Here is a 14418-nt window from a genome sequence, read left to right as displayed (position 1 = left end):
TTAAATATATATCATTATTATGTTTTGTGTATTTAATTTGATATTTTGTATAAATATTAATGTATGTTATTTTTAAGATATTTCTTGAAAAACATTTGTTTCCTATTGTTTACCTTTTATGTATATTAAATTGACAATGTTTTTAAAGTTTTTTAAAGTTTATTTGTTATAGTTTTATATATACATATATAATTAATCAATAATCCTCAACAGATGGAACAATATCCACCCGACGGCTGCACTAATCCCTTGATCATCTCCAGATCGTAAGGACGAAGTAAAATTCAAAGTTCAGAGTTGAATTTCATCAATTTTATTCCATATAATGGTATCACAGTTTCCTGCACAGAATGTCAACGCGTTTCGGCAAACGCCTTCTACTGGACAAAACTGTATATGTATATATATGTATGTATTCACTGAAAAAACTCATACAAAACCATAGAAATTCAGCAGTTATAGCTAGAGTTATTTCAAGTAACTATAACTCACACCTTAAAGTAACTATAACTCGCGTCTTTGCCATGCACAGTTTAATTATCAATAATTTTGTTGCAAATGTTGCAGAGATAATATCAAACATGTTATAGAAGATGTCATCAATGATACTATATGTGGAATAATTAGCTGTGCATGGCGAAGGTTTGAGTTATAGTTACCTTAGGGCGCAAGTTATAGTTACTTGAAATAACACTTACTATCTACTGAATTTCTACGATTTGGTAGAAGTAAATTCAGAACCTAACTATAATGTCCCTGTAACCTTTGTTTTTTTCAGTGAATTTCTATGTTTTTTTAACATAAACTAATTTTAGTTATTATACATTTATCCAACCACCGCCACTTACGGCCTTTGGCCGTACGCAGCGGGGGTTGGCCACAGAGCCTGTCTCTGTTAGTGAATCCATGAGTGGATGCGTGACTGGGTCTGAAAGTCGGTGTGTGAGTCTATGAGTGGGTCCGAGTGGGTGCACGAGTGTCTGAGTGGGGTTGAGAGTAGGCGCATGAGTCTATGTATGAGTGAATGAATTCGTGTATGAGTGAGTGTGAATAAAATAAAAAAAATCATATCCTCAAATATCTGAGGATATACGAGGATATATTCACAAACATCATGCGCGGTGATGGAAAATCATTTTAAACCCATAATTTGACCCTAAAACGCTCCTTCACCCTGACCCCTTATGCCACTTTCAATTTGGATTTACAGACAAGGGGACTGTGTCCTGTGAAATAAAATAGTGGCCGCAACTTTCTAGTTAGGTTGCGGCCAGCCAATTACAGCGCTTCTATTCATGCTCACATTTGCAGAAATTTGCGAATTTTCACGATTTATTTGCGTGCGACAGATGCGGAACCCTAGATGGAAAAATGTATTTTCCCTTTAACATCTCAAAAACTACCAAACGGATTTACACCAAGTAAGCGATAGCATGATCTGCATACCAAAAGCTAGCTTTCTGCCAAATTCGGTGTAATTCCGTCCTGTGGTTCAGGCTGGAGTCGTATTCAAAAGGTCCTATAGGAACTAACATGGGAAAAGCAACTTTTTTTACCCCTCCCCCCACCCCCCTTTTTCACTGCCCCCCACTTGACGGATCACCCCGTGCTGCAGCACACATGGAAAGAGTTAAAAATGAAGTCTCCTCATTATGCCTCACTTCGGGAGGCGTAAGGTTTTGGCACATCCCCAGGTTTACATGGTTTTGTAAATCTGTGGGAGCGTCAAAAAACCCTGGGTGCACACCCACCGCAATGCCCATGGAATGCCCCCCAAACACAGAGTAAGGCAACACAGTGATTTGTGCTGCCTTGCCTTACTCTATATCTATGAGGCCACTGGAAGCCATGCAAAGTGGCTTTGTTGGGCCTCATAGATATGATTTTGTAGTCTTCGCTGCCAGAGCATCAAAAAAAGTGACGTTCCAGCAGTGCGTGGGGCTCATAAATATGCCCCTGTGTGTGCGTGCACCATTAGAAGCTTTGGTTGCCAGATGGTCTTGGATCAGGGTTGTTCGTAAGTATAAACAGATGGGAAGACTTCCAGTCATGAATCTCTTTAAGCCGCTAAAGCTGCATCAGCCATGCACTATTCTGTGTCTGAATGGCCCCGATCATAATCAGTAACTCAAATCTAACTACAGTTTACAGTTTGTTTGTTATCTCTTAATCCAAATTGATAGTTGAGACACATTTAGTTATCGGAGACATGGTTCTGTAGGACATGGAAGACTTTGGCACAGCTGCTAGACTGTCTGACATGGTTAAAACTCTGTGGATTGCCCCGCTCTTACATAATTGACCCCTATGCAACAAGACAAGTTCTCCTGTATTCTTACTACGCTCCTACTCTGGAACAGATATTAATATTTTTGGCATGTCTTAGGGCCTAGAATTAGATATTGGCAAATGGGTTAGTCCATCACAACGGTGATGGCTATCCCGTCCCACAAAATATAAATCCCATTATGTCCTATGGGATTTCGATTTTGGCGGACGGCACATCTATCACCGTTGTGATGGAGTTACCCGTCCACTAATATATAAATCAGGCCCTTAGTAGCAGCCCGTCATGGAGTAAGAAAAAGACCAACAGCAGCACAGGTGATTGAGACAAAGCTAGTTGGGTAAGATTTCCCCTCCTCTCACATCAGCCGGTCTTCTTTCCTGAGGCTTAGGGTCTGAAACCTGCTTCTCATTGGACAATCTGCCTCACGCCATAATCAGCTTCACCATCACAGGTAGGACTGGACTGTTTGGTCTGGGAACCAGCAACTGCAACCTCCTGACACACAATATCCTGACACTTTCACAGCTCCCAGCAGTGAGCTCTCTGTCACACTAGCTGGTTTGTCGACAAACAGTACCCGGAAGCAGCTGCAGCAACACCAGTTGAGTGTGTGGAGCAAGTCTGTACCACAATAATCCACTGAAATCACTCTACAAATCCTTGCGGCTTCCACAATTACCTCTCCTCTTCCAGTTCTCACATAGCACCTTCTTCGCAGCACACACTCAGCGCGCTCCACAGTGAGGACCATGTAGTTACCAGCATAGAAGATATGTATCATTTCCTGAGGCTGCATCCATCACAGTCACCCCGTCTTCATATCCCAAACGGCTCGTGCAAACGCAAGCCCATCTCTGGATGCAGCACCTTATGCGGTCCACCGACATGCTGGAAACATCCATTACCCAATGTCCGAATGCATTCAGAGGTCTCTGAAATATCAGCTTTCCTACACCTGGCTTTCCCAGACACTGACGAGTTACCACCCTAAATCCCAGCCCCCATTAACGAGCAGCTCTGTCACTCAATGTCTGTTACCCTGGCACTCGCTTCCTGTCCCTGCTTCCTTAGCACTCAAGCCAGGCACTTGGACACTAACTGGTACCTACTTGTGGACGGTGGGTAGTGGCAGCAAAGGTGGGGCTCGGAAGGGCCCCACAGAAAGGAAGATAGGGCACATATGTAATCAACTGAAGTTTAAATACTCCATTTTGTTGCATCATAATCCACCAAGCATTATTCCCCCAGCCTTAAAGAACAGATCATGACCACCTGTCTTCACTGCCCGGCTATAACTTCTGCGTTCACCTTGTTCTACTCTGCCATCTTTCCACATGGAACCCTCCCAGCAGTCACTTCTGTAAAGGTCAATTGGGCCTACTCCTCCCGGCATTGCTTTTCTCCATTATTAGCTGCTGCTGCTATCAGCCACCAATCTCTTTTCGTTCCAACCCCTTCAGCTTGAGTAGTACCTAGTCCAGCCTCACACCTGCAGAATCATAGCTGCCCATAATGCCTTAGTCATTCTCAGGAAAGAACAATAACTCAACACAACTTTGACCTCCTACCTCTAAATTCCTGTGGCCAGAAGAGACCTTCTCCAATCACTCATTCAACTGTACCTCCATGTGCTAAACATGCTGCTGAAAAGGGACCCAGACTGCCTTCAGAACATGCAGCCTGATCTCTCCTGCAAAAAACTGTGCAGAACACTTAGTGGGCATGCAGCTACCAATACTGCAAGCAGTGCACACAGGAAGCAACCAAAAGGTCAGTCACTATGACTACCATTCCCAGTTGTTCCTGAGCTCCTGGAGCCCAACAAAATGTCTCAACTCTGCTCGGTGCTAGGTTATGGCCTATGGTTCATTTTGCTGGACTCCAGGCCTTGATGTGGTCAGTATTGCAGTCCCTCACATTTCATTGGCTCCTTTGTCCCTTTCTCTTCCAGCCCTCAGTTCACCCGCCTCACTCTTGGCATGATTTATATTCTGGCAGATGGAGCAATCTCCACCTTCCAGGTTATCATTTATAAAGGCATTGGTAGGAACCGCCGTCACAGCAGTTCCTGTCAATGTATTTTACTGTTTGATGCAGGCGTGTGTCAGAAGGACGCAGCCCTGGAGCAAACAGTATTCTTTTTGACTTTTCAAAAAGAAAATCTAGAGACAGGATTTTCTTTTTGAAAAGAGAAAAATGTGGGGTTCACCTCACCATGGGCGGTTTTTCCCATGGTGGAGGGAGCATCACAGTGGTTTTACTGTTCCTTTCCACCAGGTAGTGGGCCATCTAAATTGGGTGGGGGACACGTAACCATTTCTCCGACCGCCCTGACTCCCTAGGGCCGTTGGAGGGTATTAATCATGGCAGAGACAGAGTAGTCTCTGCCGCGATTAATCCTATGGTCTGCCCGCATGTAATGCACTGGGCGGACCACCTTATTGTTGGGCAGGGAACTCTGTCGCTGTTGCTATAGAGTACCCTCTCCACCAATAGGTAAATCAGGCCCTCTGTCTTCCCACCCATAGGACCATCTGAGTGCTTGTTATCGACTATCAACATCTGCCCACCCTTCTCTCAGCTCCCTCTGGTCCTTTCCAACCTGCAGCTCTCCTTCCAGCATCTCCCAGTTGCTTTCCCCCAACTAAAGTTACCCTGGCTCCCCGGGTGCATCCTTGACGTGGGCCCCACTAACTGCAGCTGCCTAGCAGGTTTGTTGGCCAGCTAAAAAAAACAGTTCTCTACTTTTCCACACTTGCCCACTCCCTCTTCAGCTCCTTCCCATAATTTTCTTTTGACCCATAGGAATCCAGCTACGCACTTTATCATCCCCTTCCACTGTCTGCTACCACCCACCCTCCGGTACACAGGACTTCTGTCCAGGCACCAGGCCCACCGCCTTGCAGCACACAACTACGTCATGTCTGTTTGTATAGCTAAGGTCAGGTTGCTCCCTCTCCCATTCATTTACCACTCCTACCCACATTTATGGAAAAGGAGCCTCTTCCCCCAGTGATGAGCGCCTACAGGGTCCAATCCGTCTTCCACTCCACCTTGACTTCTTTTCATGCAGTAGACTGACCCAGCAATCATCTGTGCTTCAATGACTATCAAGGGGGTAAGGGTGTTCTGGACAGACTTGAGTTTGTCTCCACAATCTGTCTTGATTTTCTTTTGAGATTAGTTTGAATTTTGGGGGCCTGCTCGATGGAAGTTAGGGTTTGGGTTTTAACAGCTGATGTTATGGTTAGGTCCCATCCACCTTGTAGGATTTCTTACCAGAGGCTTAGCACCCGGGGTCACTGGTTGATATCAGCAACGAGGAGTGAGAGGTGATATTGGGTTAACATTTCAAACATACAATATTAGCACATATTAAGTGCAAAAGTGCCCCCCCTCTTTCTATCCTTCACTAAAAAAAGCCTAACAGTGCTCTTTTCTGGATTTTTACTGGTTGATGTCGTAATGAGAGTTGTGGCTCCGAAAGGGTTTTTGTCCTCTGATCACTGAGCCATAAGCAGTGTGTTTGATCTTATTGTGTGTGTGGTAGTGGGTTGGATCTTCAATCTGGGCAAAGGTGGTTTTGCCGATGCCTTGCTGTGAGGGTTGTCTATCCATAGAGAAAGCAATGGCTCTTCTTGGAGAGATGGCCAAGATCTATTTATAAGTGCAGGGAGGCACTTCCGCTCTGTTTCATTTATTGGTGGCGAGGCGGGTGCACAACCTATTGTTCTGGCAAACTAACCGTGACAATTGGTGGAACGGACGTTCCAGGGTGTTCACTCCTTTGACATGCAAATATGTTGTGGCTGGCTGGAACAGCTATAAACACTGACCGGTTCCAACAAATTTCTCTTTATGGCTCACCTCCTCTGGTTCCCAGAGCACCGATACTTCAAATATAAGAAGACTTGTGCTGTCCACTTCTCCTTGGTACACAAATATAGATCAGCAGGAAGCCGAGGCTAAACCTAGAGGAAGCTATTGGCAGTGTTGAGCGGTCACCATTGTGTGAAGGATCACAACTTGGTCATTCATTCAGCGGCTTTAGAAAACCCACAGCGGGGGCTGCAGTCTACGAATGGAAGAGCCAGGCATCACTGATGCAGGCGGACAGGGCTTGATAGTCAAAGCTTAAAAGTAACAATGCTGTGCAAAGGGCACAGGACACATTGTGGCCACAGTGGAGAGTTACAGAATTAGGGAGAAACTAAAAGTCAAAGATAAAAGTTTAGAATTAGTAGCCAATAGCCAGTGTTAAGGTTTAAGTTCATATTGAGAGGTCGGGAGGGCACAGTATTGTGCAAAAGCCCACCTGGAGTGGGGATGCCCAGTCAAGAACCTTTGTCTAGTTGCTGATCTTCAATGTATTTCTTTGCGTGTTTACTTATTTATTTGTGGAACTTGTAAGATGCGAGCCTAGGACAGGGGCAGCGCAGTCCTTTATAACAAGTCAGGAAACAGCAGAGAAGAGTGTAACAGTTGAGTCTTCAAATACCCTTCGTAATAAATCCATATAGGCCAGCTTTAGGGGGAAGCGACCTGTGCGGCCGCACTGGGCGCTGACCTGGTGGGGGAGCACTGACCTCGTGGGGGAGGTGGGGTTAGCAATAACTTACCACATAAAAAGGCAGTAATAAAAATGGCAAGCTAACTCTTGTGATTAATATTCCTGCTAGATAGAGAGATCAGAGTTTTGTGTAGCGGCAGCTTTGACTCTCCATAAAGTTGCGCCGAGGGTTAATGTGCCTCCTGCAAAGAACAGATCTGTATTTTATGTGAATAGCTGAGTGGATTAGGAAAGCAGCCTTTACAAGCGCTTTAAAGAAAATGAAATGTATGTGAGAGAGGAGCTATGGAGAGATGAGGGTCATTTTTGATGGGTGGCAGTGAGGGAATCCGAGGAGGATTCCGATCAGGTGCCAAAAAAGATTGTCGCACCGGGTGCCACCAGCGCTAAAGCCGCCCCTGACTGTCCGCATGACACTGTCCTTGCATGTTAGCAAGATGTCCTCAAGTCAAAGGTGTAAGTCCTGGGGCATCTGAAGGGAGAAGGCTAAAGTGATGCACCTAACCATGAGGGATCAGCTCCAGGAACAGGAGAGTGAGCCATAGCACACCGAGGGCCTCATACATTCACCAGGATGACAACAGAAGACAGACCCCGCAGAGCTGTGAAACTGGGCGTACTGAGCCTGAAATGCCTCCATATTCATGATATATATATATATATGGTGAGGTTGTGCACTTTTTGTTTTGCTAAATTGGTTGGCAAAAAGCTATAGAAAAGCCCAACGATTTCGATTAGTTATACATGTTATGCAAGGCCTTTAAACACTTTGTTATTGGTACAATAATGGCGAAAATATGTTTACCATTTAACACTGAGGCACTATTTAGTAAACAAATATGCAATTTTCTCGAAAGTTTTCACCGCAAACGCCCAACACTTTTTCAAAGTCATAAAACTTATTGGAGACATCAATCATTGTAGGGATCCTGAAAACAACACCTGGAAACTCGTCACTGATCCGGTCCTAAAAGATCGTGATTGGTTAGAAGAAAGTTCTAAACGTGCAAGTGTCCGGCTAACTATTTCCAGACTGTTTCAGAGTTCCACAACAGAACTGGCGTGTAGTAAGCTGAAAGGCCACCGGACACTGTTTATTTTCTAGTCCTAGAAAGTTGTATCAATACCTGAGATTGAGGCGCGCCGTGGCCTCGCGGGAAAGGATGCTGGGCTGTCGTAGAGCGCCACAACACATGGGATTAGTTGGTGGATCCTTAAAAGGATTTTGCGCACTTTTCCCGACCATTTTTAAGTATTAAACACTTCGATCAGTTACCACATGTACCCTGTTTCTGATGCCATGCCGGGTGATTTACATCTGCCCTGGCTGGACACTGCAGACTCTGTGGCCACTCGCCACGCTGGCCATCAGGATACAGCTGTCGTGACTCTAGCACCACCGCCTGGTGGAGCTGGGCTAGTGCACAGCGAGGCTGCTCTGGAGCGCCCCCTGGTGCTGTGGGGAAGAACACCCTGCTGCCTACTCCCCAGGGTACATGCATGCTCTGGCTGGGGTCTGTTAAGGCGCTGGCCACTTTGGCTGTTTGTCCTGCGGATGATGTTGTAGGGGTTCCAGCTCTACAGGTCCCGTATGCATTAGTGGGATCCCTCCACACCCTCCACGGCCCTCTAATGCATGCTCACGTGTCCCCTCACCCTCTTCAGGCACCTGAGCCACAGGTGAGTGCGCAGGAATGATGGGCGAACTGTGCACTACAGACCCAAAGAAAGCACACAACTAACCCTGGTCCTAGTCCATCATGGGAACACTATGGCCTTGCACTTTTTGAAATCTAGATGAGTTTATCTTGCGCATAACTTCCCGTTTTTGGGAAGGGCCTGGCCTTGAGCAGAATTTCCGCTTCTACAATGAAATTCACGTGAGATACCCTAGTGATGCTGAGCTGTCTAAACTAACCATCCTGCTGAGCAGTCCCAAGATCGTGATATGTCCTGTAGTTAATTCACTGGTCCAGGAGAGTTCTCAACTTTCCAGCAGTTAATTGATCACTACATGGTTACAGTCGCTAGGCCGGTGCTGACGTATGCCTTATAAACTCCTAACTAGACTAGCAAATCTGGAATAAGCTACATGTTGCTCATTGAAACATGATTTATACTTCTACTGACTTTTTCACTAACCAATCTCTCTATTTTGAGGAGACAGAGGAACAGAGATGGAGATGAGAATTGAAGGACTTTTTTAAGAGCTACTTCACATCTTAGTCGTGAACATGATGAGATTTTAGTAAGGCTAAGTTAGCCTCTTTTTCCATTTTCTTGCCTGCAATGCATATCGTCAGTTGAACATGTGAAAGCCATGTTCAGGGCTGCTCACTTCATGTTCACCTTCAACGACAGGCGGCACAGATCTAACATGGCCTCACTGCTGTGTAGATCTCAAGGTTTTAGTAATCATCACTTAAAACCAACATGCAGCTAGAGCTCACACATTTTGTGTCCTGATAGCTTACTCGGTTAATAATATCATGTCTCTGAGACACATTTTATTTTCAAAGTACCAAATAAATGAGTGGTCGAAGTCGAACCCTATAAAAAGTCCAGGATTTGACCATGAATTATGGAGAGGTCCTCACGCTAAGATTGTCGCCAGGGGTCACTCTTGTCCAGAAAGTTCTACCTGGAATTGCTCTTTCATCCAGAGTACACTTCCTTCTCCCACAGAACTCTTATAGAGGACAGTTGTGCTGGCTGTCAACGGATACGATGTGTGATCATCTTTAAGAAACTCTGGAAGCAAGTTTGCTATGACTAACATATAGTGTAGTGTTTAGGAATAACTACAGGGTGGTAGGATACTAGGAGCTTTTTAAAACATGTTAGGAATGTTCATTTTATTCGTTCTGCTACCACGTGTATAATTAATTTCATGCAATGTGATTAGTGTGCACGTTTTAAGTACTAGATAAAGACTTTTAAAATACAAGTTTTATACGAATCACTGTTGCGCCCGGCACTGTGCTTGATTGTGCTGTTCAAGAGTGAAAGATTGTTTGGGTTGCCACTCTGTGTGTATCTGACAACACTGCTCAAGCAGGACTACTGGTGGGTTAGTGACAGGGCTGCAGTCCAAATAGCGTTTAATCCTCAGTGTAGCACATTGAACCAAGTCCTTGTACTTATGGGTTAAAAAAAACAAACCCCTACAAATCTGGGAAATTAGAGACTTTGTATCAAGTATGGGGTCCACCACCAAGGTGACAGAATGTCTTGGCTTATTCCAAAAGCACTTGTCTTAATAAGAAGTTAGAGCAACTGGACTACACCAACCCCAGGTAGAAACCAGTCAAAACTAAAGAGATGTTTCCCTTTCCTATCCACTGTGACCACTACTTTTGCATAGTTATCATCACGGGAGAATTCAACCCATGGGCTCAATACCTGTCAGGTAAACTAGCTGCTGGTTTTATAAGGAGGTCAAAGGTAGATACAAGGGGGAAAGCATGAACTGAGGTGCAGACTTGATGCTGCAAGGTGTAAGTGAGCAGGCAGGAGAGAATCCAGCAAACAAGCTTTTAACCACTCAAGTTGTTATACCTTTTTTAGAATAACTGAAACATTTAGCCATAACACAATACATTAGCTTTCAAACTGGTTAAAAGGTCAGGCTGCAAAGCTGCCTAAGGTATTATTTTCTTACAGAGACAACAATGGTACTTAGTTCTACAATAATTTGAAGATCAAAAGCAAACCTGAGAAACTGCACTTTAAATGGTATTTGCGTAGGGGTGAAGGGGGGGATGGGGGAACTAGGAGCTCCGACATCTGTGATCACACACACCTGGGCACATTTACTCCGTATCTACATTGTGTTCCCAGAGAGCACATTTGTCCGACTATTGTCAAAATGCAGTCTTAAAACAAACCGAATTGATCTTAATATTATCTAACACAAATGTGTGATTGTTCTGAAGAACATTCTTTAGTTGCGTAAACGCCTTCTAGGAGCTATAATAATAAGGGGGGAAACAAGAATATTTAACTTTACAATCATATATTCCCTTGTAAATGTCTCTGCGAGAGGGCAGTATTTTCCTTCCCTATTACTAGACATATAGTAGATTTTCCATTATTTACTGGTCATGTGTTTCCAAATACAGAGTATCACTGTATACCAGATAACTTTAATAAAAAATGTTTACTGTGAAAGCATAATTTATTTTAGATACATCATTTTGTTCACTCGTACGCCACGTACAATACACAAAATTTACGAAAACACTGATTTTCAAACTTTAATTTTTCTCAATCTGTGTTAATCTGAATAGGTAAATTTAATATTCAAATGCACTTTTGCTGAACTAGTGGAAGAGATACCTTGTTGCTGTAGCCTTGCTTTTTGTGCTTGGCGCCCACCGAGTAAAGCGCTGGGATGAGATCTGGAGGGCAGTCGGCGAAGTATTCCGTGCAGGTCACCGGAGATTCGTGGATGTCCATGGAATAGGGATTTTCAAAGATCGGGAAGCTGATGAATACAGAACATATTATCGATTAGAAACCAAACAAGAATACAATTCCTTGAGGAGAATTTGTGAAATATGAAAGTACCTTTCTCCAGCCAAATATATTTTAGGAAGACATAACAATTGCCTACAATTACTTAATGAAACAAAACAAAGGATAATACAGGGTTTCCACTTTAAAAGGGCATTAACTTTTACAAAAAAATGGTGCTCCCTGCTGTTAAGAAACACGAATTCCCTTTATCTCGTTTTAAAACGTTTTGTAAGCATGTTTTTCTTGTGCTCCTCTTCATTTTGTGAACCCTGGTGCTCCCCACCCTCGGGACCTACTTAATGCGGACGCAGAGCGGATGCGCAGCAGATGCATGCAGCGGGCATGCTGCTGGCGTGATGAAGGCATGCCCAAGGCAAGCCCATCTGCTACTGTCTGTGCCTGGACCACGCCCAGTGGCAAGAACGCTGGTCTTCCTCCTACCCACTGCTACTAAACCGCGCTTCTCCACACTCTCAGCCCTGGCAGCCACTTGCTGCACTACTGACACTACACATGCACGACATGGAGGCAGCGTTCACATGCGACTCCTGCTGAACCTCGTGCACTCTCCCCCACTCTACACCCATCACTCCTGCAGCAAGAGCACTCAATACCCCTCTCACTCACATTAACACAAACCAGACTCCTGCTCACACAAACCAACCACACAACATGACAAATTTACAGGCATGCTACTCAAAACCTCACTCACCAAACACGTCACAGAGGTGTGGTACCTACTGTGTGATATGTGCAATAAAAGGAGCACCACTCGTTGAACACTTTCTGGAGTATACACATACAGCGGAAGATATACGCTGGACAGTACTAGCAGTGATACAACCCAAATTGGATGGACCATCAATGACAACAAGACTGTTGAAATTGGAAGCTAGGCTAATTGAAAAATTCCAAAAAGCTAAAATTGGACTAAATGATTGTGATGAAGTTTGGACATTAATTAGCTGATTGGTCAACAACTTTTGTTGAGTTGTATGACAGAGATACACAAGTGGAATGCCAGTATTTTTTGTATATATAGAATACCTTGCAATATATAATGGAGTTTCTGTAAGTTCACCAAAGTGTTTGGTTTATACATTCCCATATGTATTAGTCGCGTTATGAGGGCATTGTTGCACCAACACTTTTGACAGTGATTCGTAAAAATAATGGGGGCACTAACCCCAAAATGGCCGTGTTGTTTCTCTATCCGGCTCGCACCTAGTGGTGTTTTCAGGTGACAATAGGCTCTATAGATTAGAGTCCGATAGCAGATTCCCCTGTAGCTTGCAGAGCCCTCTTATACAATAGTTAGAGAGTTTCCCCTTTTGTCTAGATGACGGAGATCGGGGTTACTCTAAGATGGCCGCCGTTGTTCCCCAAAGTTCATCGGTCAATGTGAGCTAGTGCATGGGCACTCGTCAGCGTTATTATCCACACGCGCGAGGACTCCAGCGTTGCTGTTTCTTGGCACACGCGAGGAGGATTAAGCAACGATCCCCGACTGGAGCGACAAAAGCGCTCTGCGCCCCGTCTGAGTAAGTCTGAGCGTAGACCCCTTATCTTGTAGCGAGATGCTTTGTTCTCTGCTCGAGCTATGATGAATGCTAAAAATACATGATAGCTGCCGTTTATGTTGTAGGCGAGGGAATTGTTCTTTCCCTATTACGGCAGCATACAATAGAAGCACCAGAAGTGCAGAGGGTGCTTTTTTCCTCCAAAGACTAAGAAGATAAAGTAAGAGCACAATATAACACCGGTTCCTTGTGTATGCCACACAGGGGCGCGTGTTTAATAGTTGGTGCCAGGTTCCGTTCACAGCTATACTCTAATGCGTTTTTCTTGGTTGGCCAGGTATCCTTTGGCTAATAGATGGGGCTAATTGCAAGTATCTTTGCTGCCAACAGAATAATAGGTAAATATAATTTCTTCCCTTGTAGGGACGGCACCATATGTTAGTAATGCACGCCCAATGTCTACATAAAGCATGTTACCCACGTTAGGCTTTTGGCACAGGCTCTTTTAATCAATTGGCTTTAATTTAATATTCCGTGATCCTCTTCTCCACACAGTGGTGCAAGTGGCATGAGTTGATGCATGACGGAACTCACGTGTTTTTGGTGATATTGACTCATATTTTGTTGGTATTCTGACTCCCTTGGTACCATTTGGAATGGTACAGGTTCATGTTTGTTGTTGATTTTTGTAGAGGCGGTTCTGCCCTTCTCGAGTCCTGATGAGGCCACGACCGGATAGGCCGAAACGCGTCGACACATCTTGTGCGAGACTGAGGGCTTACAAGTCAATGTATTAAGAAACGAGATATGCACTAGACAATACCTTTGGAAGTAAATAGATAGGTATCTGACACCTGGGTGCAGCTAAGGCCCTCAGCCATTGCATTTTCAGTGGATCACAACTTTAATTTCATGATAGTGACCACAAGGTAAAGAATTAACGAGGGGCATAACCCTCCTTTGTGACACCGCACGACTCAGGGAGTTGGTCTCTTGTCATAATTGTTTGTGATATCATGTATATTTCTATGTTTTGGATATATTTATGTTATAGAATGTTTACAGAATAACCACTGCTGACCTTTGTTATCAAAATAATTCAAATAAATAAGGGAAAGAAATTGTCCCCAGAGATCAGGATTGAGCACTGGTTTCTTAAATCAATGATTGTATTTGTCCCGACCTGCTGATATTTTGTATTCATGATGTTGTGTGACCCTGGGCAGGTTAGGGTTATAGGGCGCCCTCTGTTTTTTTGTACACTCGCAGCCACTTGCTGCACTGCTGACACTACGCATGCGCGAAATGGAGGCAGCGTTCACATGCGACTCCTGCTGATCCTCGTGCACTCTCCCCCACTCTACACCCATCACTCCTGCAGCAAGAGCACTCAATACCCCTCTCACTCACATTAACACAAACCAGCCTCCTGCTCACACAAACCAACCACACAACATGCCAAATTTACAGGCATGCTACTCAAAACCTCACTCACCAAACACGTCACAGAGGTGTGGTAC

At 44.4% G+C, this 14418-nt stretch overlaps 1 protein-coding gene across 5 annotated transcripts in view; it reads right to left on the bottom strand.

Moving 5' to 3' along the window:
- STXBP5L (syntaxin binding protein 5L) overlaps positions 1–14418 on the bottom strand; it is a 1301131-nt gene that overhangs the window by 520198 nt on the left and 766515 nt on the right. For all 5 annotated transcript variants that reach the window (XM_069202705.1, XM_069202706.1, XM_069202709.1 and 2 more), the window contains exon 12: positions 11199–11346. In XM_069202705.1, coding sequence (XP_069058806.1) covers positions 11199–11346 — 148 coding nt within the window. The remainder of the gene's footprint in view (positions 1–11198; positions 11347–14418) is intronic.

This window comes from Pleurodeles waltl, chromosome 8 (genome assembly GCF_031143425.1).
Source record: "Pleurodeles waltl isolate 20211129_DDA chromosome 8, aPleWal1.hap1.20221129, whole genome shotgun sequence".
NCBI classification, from domain to species: Eukaryota; Metazoa; Chordata; class Amphibia; order Caudata; family Salamandridae; genus Pleurodeles; species Pleurodeles waltl.
This window is presented reverse-complemented; position numbering and strand designations above follow the sequence as displayed.